We start from the raw sequence: 17,596 nt of genomic DNA, 5'->3' as shown, positions 1-17,596 counted from the left end.
CAGAAGCCTCTCATTATTAGTAGATTAGTATTTAGTAAAACTATAACTTCATGCCATACTTTATTGTAATGATGAATCAATGGTTCAGTGAAAGTGAAAGTGCACCTTCTGGGGATGGGGATGTTGGCCAGAAGTCAAGACATTGTACTGTAAGCTAGCTTCACATTCCACATTTTGGGGATTTGTGACTCGTGGAATGTCATGTCGTGGGAGATAATGCAAACTGTTCAGGGACATTTGCGCCTAGCAGACCTGTGGTTACAGAGCCAGGGCAAGAGTTTGTCACTCATCTTGCACCTGCTGTGGCTCTCAGTGTAACCTGAAGCCATTACATCGCTCGTCAGGTAACCTAACTGTCTTATCATCTAATGTATAGCAAACGGTCCTGATGATAGCCACCGAGTGTACCCACACAATTACTGTACCATGTTGCAGAATAACCAGTTGATTGGTCGTATTAACTAGCTAGAAACATCCGTATCACAGACAACAGGGTAACTGACACGTGAGTTCATGACAAATTAACAGTACATTTTTTTCAGTCAATTAAACTAGACCGGAAATTATTGTCTGGTGGGGACCACATCTGTACAAATAGCCTAAACATAAAACCAGGGTTAGTTGGCCTATTGTCAAGTTTATAGGACCTTAACTAACGTTAGCTATCTCTCCAAATAGTTAACTGGGATGTTGCAAGCTAAACAAACTTTTAAAAGCAGCTTCTACCTGATAACTGTTCGTTTTAGCTTTTTTCTCATCCTTTCCTGTTCCTGATACCCTGGGAGTCTTGCAGGCTCGCAATTATAAGGCTGTGGCCCATCATAAGTATTGGTGAGAGGTTTTCTACCTCATCGGTCTTCACGATGTCAAGATTGGGATTCATCTTCCTGTTAACCACTTTGCGCAATGTATCTAGTTGTCTGTACGGCAGCATGCCTAGATTGCTCAGTTCAGACATTCTGTGCTACGGCAACCAAATTATGAGTTGAAAACATGAACTTGGTGTTCTAGCTTTATAAGTAGACGATTCATGACAACTCTGCCAAATACAGAGTTTCGTAGCGCCACTTTGTCTCGCTGGTTGTGCATTTACCAAGCACCCCTTCCCTGCAGTCTCATCTGTAACTACACCCCCCACGCATGTCACACTGGACAATAGTGTCTATCTGGACATACATGAAAATATTCTTTTACCACTAAAAATTTGTATTCCGTCGTAGCAAAGATAAAGCAAACAATAGCCAAAGGTGTGCCAGTACAGCTGTTAAACACGTTGCTCACTGAACAGTTAAATAAAAATTTTAAAAAATTGTACCATGTCATTCTACTGTCAATATCTGCGACTAAATATCGAATAAATATACAACCTTATCATTGGTTTTATGTGTGGAGATGTCCCTTTCGAGATGGGACATAACATGTCTAATTTTACTTTTGGAATAGCATTTTATAGCTCATCGTAACCAAAGGTTTTGTCTCATTATAGCTGCATTACGCATTCAGTCTGTGGTAGCGCTAAAAGATACTGCACCTGGCGAAATTTTGTTGATGACTTTCGTAATTTCTTGGAAAATATTATTATTCTTGAGAAATTCTGAGCATGACTAAGGCAAATGTATGCAGATAGACCTAGGAGATATACTGTTTTCTGGGCTAAGGTAGAACTGGGAAATGGCATTCATTCTCTCTGTCTCTATCTACTGAACACAGATAAGATTTCATTGTCCAAATGTCAGTGTTACTGCTAAAAATTCTTTGGTTATATGCTTTATTTTTGAAATTGAGTGTCTTTAAATAGGTTAATGGTATTTTATTATGAGGGTATTTCACACTGTAACATAAGCGTTCGTTGTTTTGCTAAGTATCATAGTGTTTGTGTTTAATGCACCGGATGTGACCACTACTGGAACATTGCCAAAACGTGGTGGACGGTTGAACATTGTTTTTATGTCGTCCCATACCCATACAAGAAAATATTGCATATTGTAAAGTACAGAAAAACATACGAGAGTTAATGATTACATATTTAGGTACTATACCACATAGTGTGATAATGTTTCTATATATTTAAAAAAAATATGATATCAATGTTTCACCTTAAACCTTCACATGTATATGCTGTATAATGAATTAAAAGCATTTTTTTCATTTTTGGAGAGATTTTTGATATGTTTCAGGACCCCTAGATATTTTAAGCCACTGTACTGATGGAAAGCTTGTAATTCACCCTTGAAAATGATGCAACAGTGAGTTTCTTGAGTCAAAACAGTTGATTTGTAATGAAATATATGATTATGTTGTGATTTACAGCAATGCATAATGTAGACATTTTAGACAGATTTGGGTACACTGGGGTAATGTCCCAAAGGGTTAATGTTGCTTACATTGCCATTGACCGTAGTTCTTGCGCTGTTCCGACTCCCCTGGTACGTCACGTTAGATTTCCCCAGATTTTTGGTGGGCGTGGCCGATATCCTTTCTATCCAGAAATAAGCACAAGTGTAATTCTAAATGCTTTTTAAAATTATTTTTCCATTTTAAAATCCCATTGCTACACCATGTTCATTAATTCACTGGGTATACCAACCTAAAAGATTCCATTCAGTTCTCAGAGCATGTTTCCACCAGGTACTCTGCTGATATTTCTGTACATTATAAAGCAATAGTATGTCCTGTTGACATGGCTCTATGATGTGGTTACCCCATATATCTCATTCTTGCAATGTGAGATGATATACCAGAGCAGACACTTTCAGGTTTAGAGATATACTCAGGCGAACACATTTTTTTAGTACGCGAAATAAAAACATTTCCCTCATAAAATAGGACCTATCAACTAATCCATGTCATATCCAGGCCTAAACTTGGTATTACCAGATAGGGTGAAAAGAATTATGGGTTGCAAGACTCTATTGAGTAAACCTGTTTAACCTCTTAGCGCAAAGCCCCTAGTGGTCGGCACGCCGGCGTGCCGAGATTACTAAACTCAGACATTCAGTGGTACTGCAACCAAAGTATGAGTTAAAAACAGAAACGCGTTGTTTTAGTTTCATTAGTAGACGATGCAGGACAACTATGCCGAATACAGAGTTTTGCAGCCACGCCATTGTCGCTCTGGTCGTTCCTTTAACACGCCCCCCCCTCTGCAGTTTCATCTACAACTACACCCCCCACCCGTGAGAAAATGAACAATATTGTCGGCATTCATAGAAATATTCTTTCACCACTCAAAGATCGTATTCCATCATAGCAACAAGATAAACCCGACAATAGCCCTAAGATATGCCAATACAGCAGTGAGAAAGCGCTGCTCACAGAATAACAAAATAAACAAGACAAAGTTTTAAAAAATTATACCATGTCATTCTGGGACTAAATATTGAATAGATATACAACCTTACCATTGATTTTACGCGTAGAGATGTCCATTTTGAGTCTGAGTGGTCATATATTGTCTTGGACAATCCGTTTGTGAAATATAAACGCATTTGTGACGCCTGGGTACCTTCCAAAATAGCTGCATGTAATACCAAACGTGTTGTTTACGGCATTGTCACCCTTTTTTGTACAGTCTGGCTTGATTGACAATTCATTTATTCAGTAAGTGAGAGTATAAGCTTTCTAACGATGTATAACATGTCTAATATTGCTTTAGGAATAGCATTTGATATCTCAACGTAACTGAAAGTTTTCTCATCATTGCCTTAACTTACCACTCTGTGGTAGCAGTAAAAGACACTGCACCTGACGGAACGTTTTCAACGATTTTTCGTGATTTCTTGGAAAATACTATTATTATTGGGGACTTCTGAGCATAGCTAAGCCATATGTTTGCTGATAGACCTAGCTGGCATCATTTTCTGGAGTAAGACTGAAGCGGATAGAACTGTATCGTTGATTTACTGTCTCTGTCTCTATCTACTACTGAACACAGATAAGATTCCATCATTTCTAGGTAAGTATTACTGCTCAAAATATTTCAATTATATATGTTATTTTTGAAATTAAGTGTCTTTAAATAGGTTAGTGGTATTTTATATAGCACTTTTATCCAAAGCGCTTTACAGTTGATGCCTCTCATTCACCTATTCACACGCACACTCACACACCACCGATGCAAGGCTGCCGTGCAAGGTACCAATCAGCTCGTTGAGAGCAATAGAGGGTATGCACATGACGTTACAGTAGGTGGAAGTCACTGTGGTTACACCCACTGAGTGTCAGAAAGACTACTGAGTGATAGCGTTAGCATTCAGGTTGAATACTGTGAAAACACAAAAAACACATCTAAAATGGGAAAGAGCTGTTGTGCGATTGACTGTACAAATAGATTCAACAAGAAATCGGAGCTATCTTTCTTACAGTAAAAAAATACCTTAAGTTATGTAGGCTACTGTATTGACTACTCATCAATTAAATATTTAGCATCTTTCATTTATATTCTGTGTAACAAGTTTTTGTCAGCATTTATTAAAAAACATCCATGATGATGAGCCTTGTGTTCTACAAACAAAAGGGGGATGGTTAGATAGTATTAGCTAGCCAAGCATATAAATTATTAAGGTATGATTTTACCCAAAAATCCAACATACCTGACACAAAATAACAACCGCAAATCCACGTTTCGGTGCCTGGATTCGAGTTGTTTCTGCGAATTGCCGCCATGCATAGCTTCTCTTTTCTTTAGCTTTCGGCAGTCTGTAAAAAGATAGCTCCAATTTCTTGTTGAATGTCCATGGACCACTGGTTCTTTGGCAAGTTGTAAGGATCACTCTCAAGTCCAACTGCCTTTAATTTAAGCAGATAATCGTTTGTTTTACTCCTGGTTTTGCAGTTTCCTATACTAAAGGCAGCCATGTGGCAGCATGTTTTGCCACTCAGTCCCGACTGAGGGTGCGTATTCAGGTGGGAAAGTGACGTTAATGCATACCCTCTATTAGGGGTTAGATGTCTTGCTCAGGGACACTTCGACACGCCCAGGGCGGGGGATCGAACCGACAACCCTCCGACTGCCAGACAACTGGTCTTACCTCCTGAGCTATGTCACCCCTGGTATATTTCACACTGTAATGTAAGCGTTCGTTGGTCATTTAGTAGTTGCAACAGTGATGACGTGAGATTTGGAACATGGCCAAAACGTGGTGGACAGTTGAAAATTGTTTTCATGTCGTCCCATCCCCATACAAGAAAATATACGAGAGTACAGAGTATAGAAATACATACAAGAGTTCATTATTAAACATTTAGGTACTGTACCGCATTGTGGGACAATATTTTTGCATTATTCTTTAAATCTGATGTCAATTTTTCATCTTAAACTTTCATAAGGGGCTCATTTATTTGCTTTATAATGGACAAAAATAATTTTATTCATTTTTGGAGAGATTTTGGAAATGTCTCGGGACCCATAGATATTTTAGACCACTCTACTGATGGAAAGCTTGTAATTCCCACTTGAAAATGACGCAACAGTGATTTTCTTGAGTCAAAACAGTTGATTTGTAGTGAAATATGTGAATATGCTGTGATTTACAGCAATGCATAATTTAGACATTTTGGATAGATTTGAAGACGCTGGGTATAGTGCTTAGTTTTTGCTTCATAGATCTATAGTAGCTCTACATATCCACCCTTAGATTTTATGAACCTGTGATCAAGAAGATTTTGATCCAGGACATGTATAGTTTAACCTGCTGTATATATGCAATCTCTCAGTATTTTATTCTGAACTAAAACATTCATTTTAGATTTTTTGCCTAGTCAATTGCATTTGTGGCACGTTATTTCTTCCAAATTATGAATATAAACTATTCTAAGTTAGTATTGTAAATAGTACAAATGTCTTGCTTCATTTAAGCCATTTTTCAAGTCTCTGTGGTGTTCACATCTGGAGTTATAAAGCTTTAAATAGGGTACCCCCTAAATGGGCAAGGATTGGCCATATTTGGCATGTGCGCTAAGGGGTTAATTCTGTTGTCCAATTATCTATTTTACCTATTTAATTTCCTTTGGATGCTGAAAATTGTTTTTATGAAATTGCAGACAGACGAGTGTTCACCTGGGCTCCCTGTGCACAGGAGACGTCAAGAGGAGGCGCAAAGCAGCACCTGTGGTGGGATCTAGCACAACAGGTGAATTTAGAATTCATTACCCGTGTCTGCAGCCCTCCACGTTCCCCCTCCTGCTTTGACAGTCAGATAGTTATGGAGTTTCTCTTAGATATTGTATGATTGAGGGCCTCCAAAGCTGGTTTTCATTTTCTTATACAACGGCTTGGCTGACTACTCAATTGTGATTGGCTGGCAGGTATGCATTATTTTTCCATATGCGCTCGGCTATGAAGTTGAATCACCGTTCTAAGTTAGTGCATATCAGCGTTCTGTCTTGATAAAACAAATGTGGTCAGTGTTGACTTTTTGCCATAAATTTCTAGCAGGCAAACTGCTAGAAATCATGCTTATATCATACTATCAACAGTTTTAATGATCTCTAAATTATAGTCCATCCATCTATTTCTAACCGCTTGATCCAGATCAGGGCCGTGGTGGCAACAGGGCAAGCAGAGCAGCCCAAGACATCCTTTTCCCCAGCAACTTCTGCCAGTTCTCGGTGGATTCCAAGGTGATCCCAGGCCAGCCGGTGGATAAAATCCCTTCAGTGTGTCCAGGGTTTGCCCCTGAGTCTCCTCCCCAGTGGCCGTGCCCAGAACACCTCCAGAGGGAGGTGCCCAGGAGGCATCCTTATCAGATGCCTGAACCACCTCAGCTGACTCCTTTCAATGCGGAGGAGCAGCGGTCCTATGAGGTCCTACCAGACAGTTGACCTCCTCACCCTATTAAGGAGAGTAAGCCCTGCCACCCTACGGAGGAACCCCATTTCGGTCGCTTATATTCACAATCTCACTTTTTCGGTCACTACCCATAGCTCGTGACCCCAGATGAGCGTAGGGACGAAGATCGACTGGTAAATCGAGAGCTTTGCCTTTCGGCTCCGTCTTCATCACCACTGACCGATACAATGTCGGCATTACTGCGGCCGCTGATCTCCAAATCCCTTTTTACCTCATTTGTGAATAAGACCCCTAGATACTTAAACTCCTCCACCTGGGGTAGTTGCTCCCACTTTACTTGAAGCGGACAAGCCATCCTTTTCCGGGAAAGGACTATGCTTACAGGCTTTGAGGTGCTGATCCTCATTTCAACCATATCACACTCAGCTGCAAACCGTTTGAGTGTGCATCAAAGGTCACGGTACGATGAGAGAATGACATCATCCGCAAACAGCAGAGATGCCACTCTTATGTCCCCAAACTGGACACACTCCATACCTTAGCTGCACCTTGAAATCTTGTCCATGAATACCACAAACAGGAGGGGAGACAAAGCGTACCCTTAGCAGAGTCCAGTTCCTTCTTTGAATAAGCTTGACTTAATGCCGAGAATGCAAACACAGCTCTCGCTTCAAGTATACAGGGCATGCAACAGCAACCCCGGCACCCCATACTTCCGCAGCACCTACCTCAAGACAGCTCGAGGCACACGGTCACATGCCTTCCTCAAATTCACAAAACACACGTAGACTGAATAGGCAAACTCCCATGCCCCCTCAAATATCTGCGAGAGGGTAAAAAGCTGTTCTGCCGTTCTGTGGCCTGGACGAAACCCGTATTGTTCCTCCTGAATCTCAGGTTCGACTTTCAGTCATTGCCTCCTTTCCTGCACCTTGGCATAGACTTTCCCAGGGAGGCTGAGGAGTTTGATTCCCTGATAACTGGAACACAGCCTCTTAATCCCCTTTCTTAAAAATGGGGATTACCACCAAGGTCTGCCATACCAAAGGTACTGTTCCCGACTTCCACACAACATTGAGGATTCGTGTCAGCCATGGCACGCTAACAACATCCAGACCCTTCAACATTACTGGATGAATCTCATCCACCCCTGGTGCTCTGCCACTGAGGAGCTCTCTTACCACCCCAGTGACTTCTGCGACAGAGGTGGACTCTCAGGAGGTATGGGTGACATAGCTCAGGAGGTAAGAGCGATTGTCTGGCAGTCGGAGGGTTGCCGGTTCAAACCCCGCCCTGGGCGTGTCGAAGTGTCCTTGAGCAAGACACCTAACCCCTAACTGCTCTGGCGAATGAGAGGCATCAGTTGTAAAGCGCTTTGGATAAAAGCGCTATATAAATGCAGTCCATTTACTCTGATCCCCCAGATTGCTCCAGCACAACCTCCTGAAACAAAGCACAGCTTGGGTTCAGATCAGAAAGTTTGTTCCCCTCAATCACACCCCTCCAAGTTTTCCAGTCATTGCCAACATGAGAATTGAAGTCTGTCAGTAGGGCCTTTTCCAGTACCCCTCCAAGAAGGGTGAATACTCTGAACTGCTATTTTCACTGAACTGTTTTTCCAGCAGCCCTCCCACATTCTCCAAGAAGGCCGAATACTCTGAACTGATATAACAGTGAAAGTGTTCCTCTCTGCCAATGCAGCCGCATTCACGTGACTCTGTAGTCCACTGCAGTAAACTCCAAATAAGCAGCCACCAGCCGGGGGCTTGTAAGCCACTGCCTTGCCTCCATCTTGATCTATGATTCTTCTATCCCTCCACAATAAATTACACACAAAGATCACGCCTCTCCATACTTCTTGCTAAACATATGACACTGAAGACATAAAGGAGATTACATGTTGTTGCATCCCTCTTTTAAAAATATCCATATCATGTGATGAAAAATGTCCATGTTTTATCATTTTTGTTTCTCTATTTTGTCATGTTCATTACATTTTTGTCATCATCTTTTATTATTATTATTATTATTATTATTATTACAGTTGAGGCCAAAAGTTCACACCTAGGCTAAAGATATTCAAACTCAGTTTTCCACAACTCTGCACATTTCATGTTACCATACATTTATTTTTGCAAGTCAATTAGGGCATCTACTTTGTTCACATCAGAGGTAATTTTAAAACAATGGATTAGAGACAGATTTATTGCGGTTTTAATTCACTATATCAGAATTCCAGTGGCTCAAAAGTTCACCAAATTCAATGTCTCAGTCTGGAAGATTCCAGAAATTGATGTAATGACTTTTTAAAAGCTTCTGATTGGCCAGTTGTCATAATTAGGAGTTAATTGGCACCTGTGGCTGTATTTAAGGGCCTGCCTTTAGAGCCACTGCCTTTTTGCCCTTGATACCATGGGAAAATCTAAGCAACTCAGCCAAGACCTCAGAAAAAACTTGTGGACCTCCACAAGTCTGGTTCCTCTTTAGGAGCAATTTCCAAACAACTGAAGGTATCACGAGCATCTGTGCAAACAGTTGTATGCATATGTAAAAAATTGGAACCACACAGACACTTCAACGTTCAGGAAGGAGGCACAAAATAACTCCCAGGGCTGAACGAACTTTGGTCCGAAAAGTTCAACTGAACCCCAAGACAACAAAGGAACTGGCGAAGGAGTTGGAGGCATCAGGTACCAAAGTATCTGCATCCACCATTAAGAGAAGCCTACATCGCCATGGACTGAAAGGCTGTCGCGCAAGGAAGAAGCCCCCACTCCGAGACAGAATGAAGTTTGCAGGTGATCACCAGGACGAAGACCTAGCCTTTTGGAGAAGTGTTCTCTGGTCAGATGAAACTGTTTGGCCATAATGATCAACGTTATGTGTGGAGAAAAGAGGGTGAGGCTTTTAATCCGAAGAACACCGTCCCATCTGTGAAGCAGGGGGTGGCAGCATCATGTTGTGGGGGTGTTTTGCTGGAAAAGGGACTGCTGCACTTCAGAAAATATATGGCATCATGAGGAAGGAGGATTATTTAGAAACACTGAAGCAACACCTCAAGACATCAGCTAGTAAGACTAGTAAAACTTGGTCGCAACTGGGTCTTCCAGCAGGACAACGATCACAAAGCACCCCTCAAAAGTTGTAACAAAATGCTTAAAGACAACAAAGTGAAAGTATTGGAGTGGCCATCACAAAGCCCTTACCTGAATACCATAGAAAATGTGTGGACTGAACCGAAAAAGCTTGTCCGAGCAAGCAGGCCCACAAACCTGACTGAGTTACACCAGTTTTGTCAGGAGGAATGGGCATAAATTCCGGATAAGTATTGTGAGAAGCTTGTGGAAGGCTACCCCAAGCGTTTAATTCAAGTTAAGCAATTAAAAGGCAATCCCACCAAATACTAGCAAAGTGTATGTAAACTTTTGACCCACTGAAAATCTCATATAGTATATAGTAAAAGCGAAATAATCGGTCTCTTAGCTATTATTTTGAAATGGAAATAAAGTAGATACCCTAATTGACTTAACACAGGAAATGTATGGTAACTTGAAATGTGTGGAGTTGTTAAAAACTGAGTTTGAATGTCTTCAGCCTAGTGTATGTAACTATTGGCCTCAACTTATTATTATTATTATTATTATGAGGACGGTGATGATGATGATTCTTCTTCTGGTAGATAATACGAAAAGCACGTCATTGTGACATTCTTGTCACTCTTGATGGTGAGAGAGGCCTCTAATTATGAATTCAATTACTGTTGACCATAAACAGTTCCCCTCAAAGTGAGTTAAATTTATGTCTCCCTTTGACTAAATGTAAATCAGAGAAGCACTCAATGTAATGGAATTCCATTTAAACCCTATGATCAGCCTGTCCTTAATTTTCCATTCACTTTCGGAGGCAGCAACGTTTGAGGGAAGCTTGTTTGCATTAGTTTTAAATTCAGTATTTTCACTCATGTATCTATTCTGCATTAAATTAATATTACATTTTTCCTTCCAAAACATGGCTCTTTTCCTTTTGTGCAAGATATACATTTGATAACTTCTTTGCAATGTTTTTGTTTCTTTCCCCCTTTCATGGGGGGTGCGTATATAATTCAAGTTATTGTGTAACCTCACTAACTGAAAATGATGGTAACTAGGCAAAATTTAGGAAAAGTAGTAAAACGTCTCTAAAACATAGCGCTTCTTAATCTTTGCCACATTAATTAATTCTGATTCTGGTCCTGGTCCTGGTCCTATCTTTGCCCAACAAGATGTTTTTAATAAACGTTTTATAACCGCAGGAAATATTTTAAAAAATGTACATCCTCTCTATGTTTTAAAGGAACAAACTGATTATATCTATGAGAATGTTGCTAGCCAACCAAGTAATGGAGCTCTTTTCTCCTTTAAACCTTTTACCGAACAGGAGGTTCGGAAATTGGGTGGGGATCTACTAGACAAAGGCGCCCCAAGGGGTGGCCAGGGGGGACCGTGGCCACCATGCTAAAATTACTGGCCACCCCACTGGCCCCCCCAACTGACAAGCCCCAGTCATTGTAATCTCTTTACAACTGCAAGCCCTTAAAGAGCATATTTCAGGTTGGAGACCCCAGTGAATCAATGTGTAGGAAAATGATGTAGGAACTAGATTTTCATAAAAATATACTTATATATACACTACAGTGACTTCTGGAGTCGTTTTTGTGAGAGAATTTTACTTCCGCATCAAAAAAACGCCAAACCGAAAGTGACGTAACAGAAGGGAGAGCGGTTCAAGTTGAACAATAAGAAGAATGGATCTCAACGCTAGTTTTGACACTGAGGAGTTTGTAAATGTTTATGCAAATGTATATGACGGACCACAGCCTTACAATTATGAGCCTGCTAGGTATCCAAGAGACCAGGAACAGACCAGGGTTATAAGGAATAACGGTCAGAGGAGAGAAATTGAGTTGTGGTGTGAGGAGAACCAGTGGAGAACTGGGCAGGTGTCTTGGTGAGTGACCAGCGTTAGCTTATAGATACTGTATATCCACATTATATAATACCACTAACCTATTTAAAGACACTCAATTTCAAAAATAATGTATATAACCGAAATATTTTGAGCAGTAATACTTACATAGCTATGATGAAATCTTATGTTTTTGGTAGATAGAGACAGACACAGTAAATCAATGATACAGTTCTATCTGCTTCTGTCTTCTTCCAGAAAACGATGTCAGCTAGGTCTATCAGCAAACAAATGGCTAGCTATGCCCAGAAGTACTCAATAATAATAGTATTTTCCAAGAAATTATGAAAAATTGTTGGCAACGTTTCGTTAGGTGCGGCGTCTTTTACTGCTACCACAGAGTGTGCCTAAGTGAATGCGATGATGAGAAAAAATTTGGTTATGCTGACTTATAAAACGCTATTCCAAAAGCAAAAATAGACATGTTATACATTGTTAGAAAGCTTATACTCTCACCTACTGAATAAATGAATTGTCAATCAAGCCAGACTGTACTAAAAAGGGCTACAATACCGTAATCGACACGTGTGGTATTACGCACAGCTATTTTGGAAGGTACCCAGGCGTCACAAATGTGCGTATATTTCACAAACGGTTTGTCCAAGACAATATACAACCTGCACAAACACAATAATTTACCATGATGATACACGGTGGAATGCAATATAAAACTACTGAAAAAAGACCAACTCAATATTTCATGACTGCTCAGACTCACTACCACCTACTACTGCACCTTGGGCTAAAGGCCGTCGCACACTGCACCGTGAGAACACACAACACTGCGTGTTTTTGTTCTTCAGTTGTTCTCATTGCGTCTTTTTGCTCAAAACGTTCTACTTCTTACTAAGTATACCGACTACTTTAGGCAGGCAGACTCCCTTCTGTTACATAATATGACGCGATGTTGAAAAAAAGGCGTTTTTAGGAGTTTTGCTCAAAACGGCCACTATTTCCTCTGAATTTGTGCCCTTACGTCTTGTAAAAATTATTAAATCCTGCATTATCATTTCAATGGTCATTTTCAGACAAGGTTTAGTATACATTTCGTAAAAATTTAACCTGCAAGATGCTGATATACATTTAAGGGTGAACAATTGAGGTTCTGGCCATGGCATTACAAGACACTTTTACAAGCGCACACAATTCCCTTGTTTTGACCCCATTATCTCATTTTGATTTTCGGCGTGGGTTCAACACATGTTGAGGTGAGGAATTTGATTGGCTAATTAATAATTCCTTGGCTGATCTCATTGTGAATATCATAATCTGATATTCACAGGAGATCAACCAAGAATTAAACAGTATGCAATTTATTATACACTATAATATAGTGTCTTTACCTCTGTATTAACTTGCATACCCTGAAATTCCTCTATGCTGTATAGCCTTTTAGTGTGCCAACCCAAGATTTTCACTGCCCCATCTGGCCCCCCCACTAAATATTTTCTGCAGGACCCACTGCTATTAGACCAGGGGTGGGGAACCTTTTTCCTGTCTGGGGCCAGATTGATATTTGCTTATACGACAGAGGGCCATAGACTACTGTGAACTTTCATGTTAATTACGGACACATTTTTTTCGTGTTATGCTGACTGAATGTTCATATGCACACTAGATCTAAAAGTGAACATTCATTTCAATGTGATGACTACAATTTGCCTCAACCAGTTGTGGAATGTCTGGTGGCACTGATGTTGTTGCCACACCGAGCTGGCTTTCCAAGTTGATGTCTGTCAGTCTGGAATCAAGTCTGTCCTTTGAGAACGACAACAGGTTCTACACAAATTAGAAAACGGGCTTGCCTTTCACTTCACAAAAAAGTAATCCTCCGTCTATTACTCCGTCTTTAAAAACGTGACCTTCAGAATGAACTTTTCTTCGCTTCGCCATTTTCCCAGTTAAACTGTACACTTGCTAGATTTTTCATATTTCTTAATCTTCAAAGGCAAAGTTTCATTTTGTTTTGCAAATTGCTGTTATGTTAATAATAACCGACTGTTAATTTCTTTCAAAACAGGAAAAATATATTGAATATATCATATCTAGGAAACATCCAGCAGGCTGTGTGATATTGACTGGAGGGCCTGCGAGCCGGAGGTTGCCCACCCCTCTATTAGACCCTAGTATGTTAAGACTTGCAGCCCCAATTATTGCAAAACCAATAACCTATATCTTTAATCTGTCAAATCTATCGCTTTGTGGTGGCACATGTGAGCTGAATAATTACCAGCTAATTTCAAAGCTTTTCTGGTTAGCTAAAGTCTTAGAAGTACTGGAAAACCAGCAAATAAGAACTTTTTTTAAAATGTAATTTTATACTAAGCCTACATCAATCTAGTTTTAGGCCTGGCCATAATATCACATTTGCTGCCTCGATACTCAAAAATGAAATTGTTTATTCAAATGATGGCAGACATAAATGTGCTGCTCATTTCATCAGTCTTTCAAAGGCATTCGATACAGCTGACCATGCAATCCTGCTGATTAGGCTGCCCTCTGTTGGCCTTGATGACAGTGCTTGCAAGTGGTTTATAGACTACCTCACCAACACAACTAAAGCTGTAGTAACTGATGAGGTAAAATCTAAATCCTTCCAAGTGGTCAGCTAAGGAGTTTCGCAGAGGTGGATTCTGGGCCCTCTTTTGTTTACTATTTATTTTAAGGATATTGCCACTGAATTGGATAACTGCAAGGTTTTTTTTTTTACGCTGATGACACAGTACTCTATTTGTCAGCATCACTGAGTGATCAGGCTCTCTCTTACCTGCAAGTTGCTTTTAATACTATACAAAGAGCCTTGGCCAATCTTAAACTTGTCTTTAATGTTAGTAAGTTAGTAATGTTGAGATTGAATGTTCCCAACAATACAAGTCCCTTGGCATGGTTAGCCTGTGATTTATCGTTCAAGTCACATGTTTCAAAGCTATCAAAAAAAACTCAAATGCAACTGGATAAAAAAAGGTCCTTTTCAATTAAGAACAGAAGGAAAATACCGCAGGATACAATTATGCCAATCTTTGACTATGAAGACACACTATGCACATGGCACAGCTTTTGTATTAAAACCTTTAAATGCCGTTTACCACAGTGTTTTGTGTTTTATTACTGGTCATGGATACTGTACACATCACTGTGACCTGTATGATAGAGTGAGGTGGTCATCCTTGGAACTGCGAAGGAAATACCATTCTGTTCTATTTATCTACGAAGGTATGTTGGCCAAACTACCTCTTTAAGTAAATTATTATCTTTTAACTCAACAAATGATCCTTTGGGGTGGATCACATTATCCCCAGGTACAATAGAGACTGGGGTAAATCTGATTTTAGTGTAGTAGTCCCTCTTCAGTGGTATTCATTCTAAATTCTTCTACAGCAAGGATGTTCTCCCTGGTTTCCATTAGTGAATTAAGGGAATATTGGCTTTGCCTTTCTTTTACTTTGTTCTGTCAATTTTAAATAATATAATTGTTTGTAATGTACATACCCCTTTTTTTGGGCTTTTTCAGCTTTATTTGACAGATCAGTGTAGACAGACAGGAAGAACTAGGAGAAGAGAGAGGGAGAGACATGCGACAAAGGTCGGCGGTCGGACTGGAACCGCCGACGTCGCGGCTCGCAATGAGCATATGGAAACGGGCTACGCCACACGAGACACCCCAACATGCCCCTTTTTAATGTTCTGTATTGTGCAGGAACCTTCTGCAATGAGATATTCATCTCAGTGGGCCTTCCCTGCTAAAATAATTAAATGAGTGAATTAATGAATAAATAAATGAATAAATAAATACCTTATAATATATGGTCCAAGGATGGATTTGCTGCTTTTCCAACACCTAGTTAGTTTAATTGATAGTTTGATTTAAATACTAGCAGTTCGATTTGTTTGGAGATATATGTAAGAATCCCACTGGAGAGGTGGTTTCAAACCTTTTTGATGTGAACATAGTACGTTAGGGTTAGCTATTGCTTCAGCCATATCCAAAAAATTTATTTATTTATTTATAAGGACTGTCGTGGATTTTACCTTCAATGGAGGAAAATAATTTAGTCAGGTCACAAAGTAATTCAGCAGTACAACTTTTATTTGGCCAAATAGGAGAAACTGTTCAAGCACTCATTTCAGAGTTCAAGAAGGGAGTCTCAAACTTCTGTTCACAAGTTCTGCCTCTTATATCTTTCTGGAAGCTATCTTTCTGTGAGGTAATTAGCATGGCATGAAATTTATTATTCCCCTTTCCGTACCAACTTCAGCAACTTTCATCCCAGAAACCCTGGCGAAACGTCTAGGTTCCTGGCGCCTCAAAACGGGGGAGGATGTTCTTATTTTCCCTTCGCGTACCGTCTTGTTTCGTACAGCTTATCTTCATTTGACATCAAACACAATCCATGCAGTATTCAATAGAAATGCATAGGCTATTGATTAGGATATGACATTTTGCAAACAATCGTCATGCATATACCACCTGATTATATGCTTATCGCAAAGGTACTTTTAACTGTGAATTTTATTACATTTACAAAGTATCCCTCAAGTCATGTTTACATATTCATGACCTTCTCAGAACCCTGTGTCATGCCTCTTGTCTTCCCTTTGTACCAAAATTTTTGTAGTTTAAACTTGGTGGTACACCCAGATTGTGATCTAGCTATAGTAGCTCATCCACATTCCTTCCTCCTTGAAGGTCGTTCCTTTCCAGTATCTTCCCATTAGTTAAACACAGTAAGCAAGCTTTTTTTCTATCACAGGATATATAGAAATTTGAAAATTGGGAGAGAAAAAGGAGGGAAGGGGAGTTAAAAAAAAACCAAAAATAAAATCTGTTTTTCTGTCTGTCTGTCTGTCTGTCTGTCTTTATGTGGACAGCAGGTCTTGTGGGTGAGAATGCCCTGCCCATCCCAGAGAGTAACGTGGGTAACCGGATGCTGCAGAGCATGGGCTGGTCTCCTGGCATGGGCTTGGGACCAGAGGGAAAAGGCATCACTGAGCCAGTTCGTGCCCTGCAGAGGCCCAAGGGAGCCGGGCTTGGATTCAACTGAACCTGCCATTGCACTCCAAAGACGTACACCTCCGATCCGCTGCTTCTGACTGGCTGTTGTATCAGACCCTTGTGCCAGTTATAGCATAATAAAGATGGTGCATGGGTTCAGCATATCCAGGCACAGAATAGACAACACACAGATAACAATCAACACCCTGCTTTGTATGTTAAAATTCTGTACATCCTGAATAAAAGGAGCCATTCCTTTGTAAATACACAACAAATGCTACTTGTCCTTCTATGGTCTGAATAATCAAATACACAGTGAGTGAATATTAAGTGCAGACTGTCAGCTTTAATTTAAGGGTATTCATATCCATATTGAGTGATCTGTGGATCACTTTGTATACAATAGTCCCCGTGACAGTCTGCTCTTAAATCTCATATTCATTGTTTTATTTAAAATCATGTGTCGTTCCTTTCTGTGTGGAGTTTGCATGTACTCCCCGTGTCCGCGTGGCAGATTGGAGACTCTGAATTGCCCATAGGTACAAGTGTGTGAGTGAATGGTGTGTGTGCTCTGTGATAGATTGGGGGCCTGTCCAGGGTGTATTCCTGCCTCTTGTCCAATGCAGGCTGGCATAGGCACCCAGCACCATCCGCCACCCTGCCCAGAATAAGAGGGTATAGGTGATGGATGGATGGATGTGTCGTACGAGTACAGATCCAAAACAACTAAAAAGTGTGTCACTGTTCTAATACTTGAGCATTTAACTGTGTGTGTGTGTGTGTGTATGTTAGGGGTGCCCAGATCATGA

At 40.3% G+C, this 17,596-nt stretch overlaps 1 protein-coding gene across 6 annotated transcripts in view; it reads left to right on the top strand.

Annotated features, from left to right (window-relative positions):
- Positions 1–17,058, top strand: part of gpatch2 (G patch domain containing 2) — a 93,135-nt gene extending 76,077 nt beyond the window's left edge. For 2 of the 6 annotated variants that reach the window (XM_035422287.1, XM_035422288.1), the window contains exons 9-11: positions 6,043–6,131; positions 6,533–6,621; positions 16,664–17,058. In XM_035422287.1, the coding sequence (XP_035278178.1) occupies positions 6,043–6,131; positions 6,533–6,621; positions 16,664–16,885 (400 nt within the window). In that variant the 3' untranslated portion in view covers positions 16,886–17,058. Of the gene's footprint in view, positions 1–6,042; positions 6,132–6,532; positions 6,622–16,663 lie in introns of those variants that run through there. The other 4 variants (XM_035422290.1, XM_035422289.1, XM_035422293.1 and 1 more) reach the window with 4 other exon arrangements.
- The last annotated feature ends 538 nt before the right edge of the window (positions 17,059–17,596 follow it).

This window comes from Anguilla anguilla, chromosome 6 (genome assembly GCF_013347855.1).
Source record: "Anguilla anguilla isolate fAngAng1 chromosome 6, fAngAng1.pri, whole genome shotgun sequence".
Lineage (NCBI taxonomy): Eukaryota > Metazoa > Chordata > Actinopteri > Anguilliformes > Anguillidae > Anguilla > Anguilla anguilla.
Note: the sequence above shows the minus strand (reverse complement) of the source record. Positions and strands in the feature narration are given on the sequence as shown.